The sequence below is a fragment of the Cheilinus undulatus genome, linkage group 13 (genome assembly GCF_018320785.1).
Source record: "Cheilinus undulatus linkage group 13, ASM1832078v1, whole genome shotgun sequence".
Classification (NCBI taxonomy): domain Eukaryota; kingdom Metazoa; phylum Chordata; class Actinopteri; order Labriformes; family Labridae; genus Cheilinus; species Cheilinus undulatus.
In genome coordinates, this window is record NC_054877.1 from 30,421,158 (window position 1) to 30,427,157 (window position 6,000).

Sequence of the window (6,000 nt, forward strand, 5' to 3'; positions counted from 1 at the left end):
ACAATAAAGTGTGATGTGATGTGATAAGAGATGAATCGGTTACCAGAATCAATGATGACCATGATAAAATTTCCCCATGGTTATCATACCATTCATCATTTAATTACCATGAAAACTGTTCATGATAACATCACAGTAAATAATGTCCAGACAGCATGCTTACTAAGGTGAATGGGGGAAAAAAATCTTTTCAGATCAACTGAAGATAGAAAACACATCAGAGAGGGGGAAGCATTGCTGTCTCTCCTCTCTCCCGCCTGCACTCCTTACTGTGACGGTCATGGTGCAGGGAAACAGACAAGTAGGCCTAAAGTAACACTCTAGCTGTAGGGCAATCAATTCCTAAGTTCAGAACACATCAGCATTATGAATCAAATCAAACCAAAACGCAATAGCTGGCCCTTGACTGAAACCCCCCCAAACAAACTCAGACCGTTGGAGTAGTAGCCTATGTACTCACTGGCTTCAGCTCAAAAAGTCCATGAAAAACACTGCCAAACTTTGGAGCAGCTCCCGTTAGTTACAGATATGAATGCAATGTCGAAACATGTAGAAATCCCTAGAAAAGTCAATTAGCTCACTTAACGTGCTGACTGATGGATACATTATGATGTGTTCAATGACAGTAGAAAAATAGGATTAGGAAAAGATGCAGAATTTTTATAAAATACCATATTTTCATGATATCAAGAAAATGAAAATCCAAGTTGACAGGAAAGTTGAATAAAGCCAGTTTATTTATATGCCTTATATTTAGCTGATGTTTTTAACAACAATAGCAAGTTTTAGCCCCTTTCAAAGCCAACAGAAAACATTCAGACTTTATTCAACAGTTCCAAAGTACTAATGAGGAAACAGACATTGTATACCAGAGTCTTAAACATGTACATTACTGACTCTGGCTTTAATGGATGCATAATCAGCATAACACTATCTAGTATGAACGTTTAATTGTAGATTTCATTACTCCTGCTATGCTGTGAATGTAATGTTTAATAGAGTGTGAGCATGCAAATTCATAAACAGAAGACAATTTATTTTAATAGGACGCAAGCAAACATGTCCGAGTCTTTCACAAGTAAGGCTGTGAGTGTGTGTACAAGGAGGGCAGCACAGGGACCAATCATTAATCATACTTACCCACTAATGGCCAGTTTTCAAGCTCAGGGTTTATGTTCACAGTGGATTTGAGATGTCAGCCTGTGTTTTTTGCTAAATTAAAAGGTTTTCTCTCTGAATGCAGAGCCATCACCATGAATGAGTATTAAGTAGCTCTTTAAGAGTGCTGCTAACAGTTCCCATTATTTTAAATGCTCTAACAAGAGGTAGTTTTCACTATTTCTCTCCAAGGACACATGTTTGACCTTCAAACCAGTCAGAAACTGTTTCATTTTTTTTTTAAATCCACTCAGCAGGGTGATATATTTCACTGAGTTGCATTTGCACTTTGTATCCCAGCAGGGAGGACCCGTCAACCCCAGAGTTCAGTGTGAGCACAGTGGATGAGTGGTTGGAGGCCATCAAGATGGGACAGTACAAGGAGAATTTTGCCAGTTCTGGATATGTCAGCTTGGACTCAATCCTCTACATCAGTGTCAGGTACAAACGGCTGGTGACTCATCAAACATTTTAAAGGTCAACGTTGTCAGTAGAGACCAATTTTGTTCCACTTGAGTGTCATTTGAAATTAAAGAAGGTGATTTTAAGTATCTTAGACCAGAGAACCCAGCAGCTACTTGGCATTTAAAGAAGGAATTTGATTTTCTTTCTCTAAATGTGTCATTAAAAATGATCTTTTTGTAATTTCCCTGTTTTTCCTGCAGTGAATTGGCCAAAATGGGTGTAAATCTTGCTGGCCACCAGAAGAAGATTCTGTCCAGCGTGCAGAGCCTGCAGACCCAAGGGACGCACATCCAAGTATAACAGTTTCCACAAAAACACACAGTGGGACAGAGCCAAAATGGATGCTCCTGTGAAGAGTTTCCCCCACTGAAATGGAGTTGTAATGGATACTCTGCGCTCTGGCGAGCCATTGATTTTGACACACTGAGATGGAGACAACATGGACGCTTGACTCCTTCACTACTTTCTTGCCGTATCACCTTTCTTCCCATCCTTGATTTTGATGGGCACTACCGGCTTAAGCACACAGACTTCCAGCGACACAGCCAGAGAGACACATGTCCAACAACAAGTCCACATCTAGACAAAAACAAGGACATTTCACATCATATCAGTTCAGAAAAGGAAGAAAAAAAGATTTTTAACAAATGAAATGACAAAAAAAACATGATTAGAATATAATTATCATCACTGTCTGTGAGGTGTACAGTTGGTTTTTACCATCATTTTGAGTTTTCTGTTTTCAAATTTCACCTTGAAGAGTCTAAAGAGGGTCAGAGGGTGTGTATATGTGTAGATATATGTTTATATGGGCTGTGTGTCCCACAACCGTAGAGATGGACCTAACGTTTGTATTGTTGGTGAGGTTTATTATTGCTCAACCCATTACTCAGTACATGTACGGCCCCTTCCATTGCTCTCAAGCCAATGAACGAGCCAAGAGTCTGGATGAATGTGTGGGGTGAGGGGGAACAGAAATGGACCTTTAGATATAGACAGGGATGTAGATTTCGCTAGCTTTGCTTGCTATATTTGATCAGGACAAGGGCTTCCCTAGCCACTTCAGTCAGACACACTTCCACAGCAACCCTAGTGCACGTTTAGCTATTCTGCCTGCACTTCAGTCGTAACCAAGTGCACAGAAACAGCACAATAAACTTTAAATCTTCCATAACTGACTGTCTCTGCAAAACAGCATCTTCTAAATCAGCCGCAGTATAATGTTGGGGATTTTTTAGCCCTAGAGTTTGCCTTCCTATGTTTCAGGTGTGTTCAGAAAAGTTCAGGTGTTTTGTGAAGAGCAAGGTGGTGCCAAGGTCGTGATAAAGTTGACACTGTTAAGAGTGTGTAGAGTGGTTTTCCAGTGTTGTGCCATGTACAGCTACCTTGACATGTCAGGCAGTATTAAAAAGTCTTGCAGTGCTCTTTCCTTTTATCCATTCCCAAGGCTGGGTGGTGACACAAGACCAGTCACAGTGATAACTGTTTTTTTTCTCTCAAATAGTCTGCTTCAGGAGAAAGAACGGTAGAATGGGCCCTTTTTTGCAAAGATGAAAAATAGTGTTGATTTTCACGTGCACCACAATAAGAGGATAAATTTCATAAATAATGATAACTTATTTGTCTTGTTCTGTCTCACTTTCTTATCAGTCAACCTCTTTCAAGCATTTCTTCTTTCAAACAGGCAACCATGAGATGTGTTCGAAAAAAATGTTTACAGCAAAAGCAAATTCAATGGTTTGTTTGTTTTCACTTGCTGCTTTCACGTTAACGGGGTACGACATGATGCAACCCTCTCTGTGTGCACTGCATTCAAGGCACTGAACCTGCTTTAGTGTATTCCCAATCTCAGTTTTAATATATGTGGTACTCTATAGGACCAACAGTGGCATAAAAGTACAGTATATATGATTGTATCATAGTGTAAAAATGTACAGAGTTGATTTCCAATGTTAGAATGTTTGTAATGATAACAATGATGATGATGATGATGATGTACTTTTATTGTGAAGAAGAGATTTCTGAAGTACTTGTTTAGGAGAAAAGTGAAGAGAGGTGATTTGTTGGCAACAAAGGAATGTAGCATGGTGCAAAGCTTCAGCTTTGGTTGACAGGTGACTGTGACTGCAGTTTATACCATAGTGTTAGAATGAGTGGAATGGACCTTTATTACAAAGACACTAGATTAATTGGTATATTATTTCAACCGGTAATTGCACACAGTTTCTAAGGTTGCATCAGAGGATATTACAAACTGTCAAAATTGATAAAATCCCTAAGGCTAGAATCCACTGGGGACAGAATTGACTTTTGTTCACCGTTCAGACAACCACGTTTCACACAGATTCACTAAAATGACAAAAATTACTGTAGGATGCATGCAAGGTCATTCGCTGGCAGTGTGACAAGAAGCACATGTGCTTTCGTTCACAAAGAAATAATCATAATGTGCATGTGCAAAAAGCCTGCTCCCGTATAGCTATTGGCTGGAACTACAATATGTGTAAGCCCCCATTTTCAAAAGAGATCTCTATAATAACAATTTACATGCAGTTGAAAACATCCAAAACTTTCACAACTTTCCATTTTTAGGCAACTAAAACATTTTAATTTTCATGAACTGCCAAAACTCAGCAAAAGGTTGCAATTTTCAGATTAAATCATTGTCTAAACATGACCTAAAGTGCTACTCACACAGGACTAGTATCACCTGTGTTCTTCTGATAATCTGTGAACTAACTCCCTGACGTCAGTGTTTGGTGTAGTGCATAAGCAAAGTCTGTAATTAGAAGGTCATTCCTGCTGTTTTCATGGTGATTTGAGACGTTGTCTAACATGGAACAAGGGGGAAAATGCCCCAAAGTTGAGGATTCTGCTCATCTTCTGCTCTCACTGTGGGAGTGACAACAATCACAACTAAAATATCAAACGTGTCAAAAATCCATCCAGCTGGTCTGAAACAGCTGGTTTGGCTGTAGTCTGGTCATGTATACTCCATAACAAATGAAGCCAATCTGATTGAAAGTTGACACAACTTTCAAGAGAGGTGCACAACTCTAAAATCATGTCTGAATTGGATGAAATTATCACAGTGTATGAACAGCTTTAAGTAAATATCAATACTGACATGTACAGCTTCGCATCATTCACTCCTCTGCACAGTCTACTGTCACTTTGGGGAGTGGAACAAGGCTTTAAATCTGATTTATCTGCCCTGTTGTTTTGAAATTTGTAAAAGAAAGGCATAAAAATACATGAGGCATACGTTCAATAGGAGCAGAAAACTTCACAACTCAATCTTAGTGTCTGAGTCTGATGGTACATTCTACTCATGCTAACTCTATGATTTCACTCTAGCGGACAACCCTTGACCGCTGGCCTTTTAGATGCCTTATTTACTGAGCTATTGTTCTTTTCTGTTGCCCTATAGAGGCGATTTTAAGAGTAAAGTGTATGTACAGGTAGTATTTATCTGTGTTCTTAAGATGACCTCACATCAACACCCTGGTAACATCCCGTAGACTCCCCCCCAACAGCACTTTCACTTTGATTTCTCTGAACTGAAGAGACATTTTGTTCTGAAAATATGTGATGACTTAAAGAAGCTGATATAGAAATTGAATTGTTTTTATTTATTTGCCTTGGAAGATTTTTGTTGATAAGACAGATATGCAGATGAGGGGTGTGGTTAGCTTACTGTTCTGGCTATTTTGGCATGTGGTTGCAAATTTTTCATGTGTAAGGTTCCTCATGCAAAGTCAGGACAATTTCCCCTTCTTTAAAAATGTATTCAACACTTCCACTGAAAAAATCTGAGATGTCATACCCACACTTTGAACGATTTGTGTCACTAATCACCCTTTCAAGGTCAGTATGTGGGTCGGTTTGCTTGATCCAAACTACAGTGTTTGTCATTCATTCCCCACCGGATCTGTGTTGTAAATGTTCATGAGTGAATCTCATATGAGAATCTCTTCTCTCTATTTCTTTGGACACCGTACAATGCTTATTTGTCCCCATGCCAGTTTCCTCTGCGTTGCTTGTTGTAAAGGGTGTAGGCATTCTAATGTCTTTCATGTTGCTGTAATAAATATGCTAATATTTCTAATTTCTCACCTGAAGCCTGCAGTGTATTTTTCTTTCACACATTCTCTGCCTTTTTTTTCTCTTTTATACACACAGGAAATGTGCTTTTTCATTTCACTTCCACACTGAAATTACTTTAGGACTGCAGGAAGAATAGGAGCAGAATAAAAATTCAAAGTGCCTGTGAAAGTGTTATGAACCCCCCTCACTTAATTAATTCTTTTTATTATTATTGTTTTCTGTGTAACAAAGCCTGAAGGTATCAAATTTTGTTTTGGTTAGTGTCTGACC

At 38.9% G+C, this 6,000-nt stretch overlaps 1 protein-coding gene across 1 annotated transcript in view; it reads left to right on the forward strand.

The window, feature by feature from the left end:
* epha4b (eph receptor A4b) overlaps positions 1-5,730 on the forward strand; it is a 162,270-nt gene extending 156,540 nt beyond the window's left edge. Inside the window, exons 19-20 of the mRNA XM_041802821.1 lie at positions 1,459-1,599; positions 1,824-5,730. Of these exons, the coding sequence (XP_041658755.1) occupies positions 1,459-1,599; positions 1,824-1,923 (241 nt within the window). The 3' untranslated portion in view covers positions 1,924-5,730. The remainder of the gene's footprint in view (positions 1-1,458; positions 1,600-1,823) is intronic.
* The last annotated feature ends 270 nt before the right edge of the window (positions 5,731-6,000 follow it).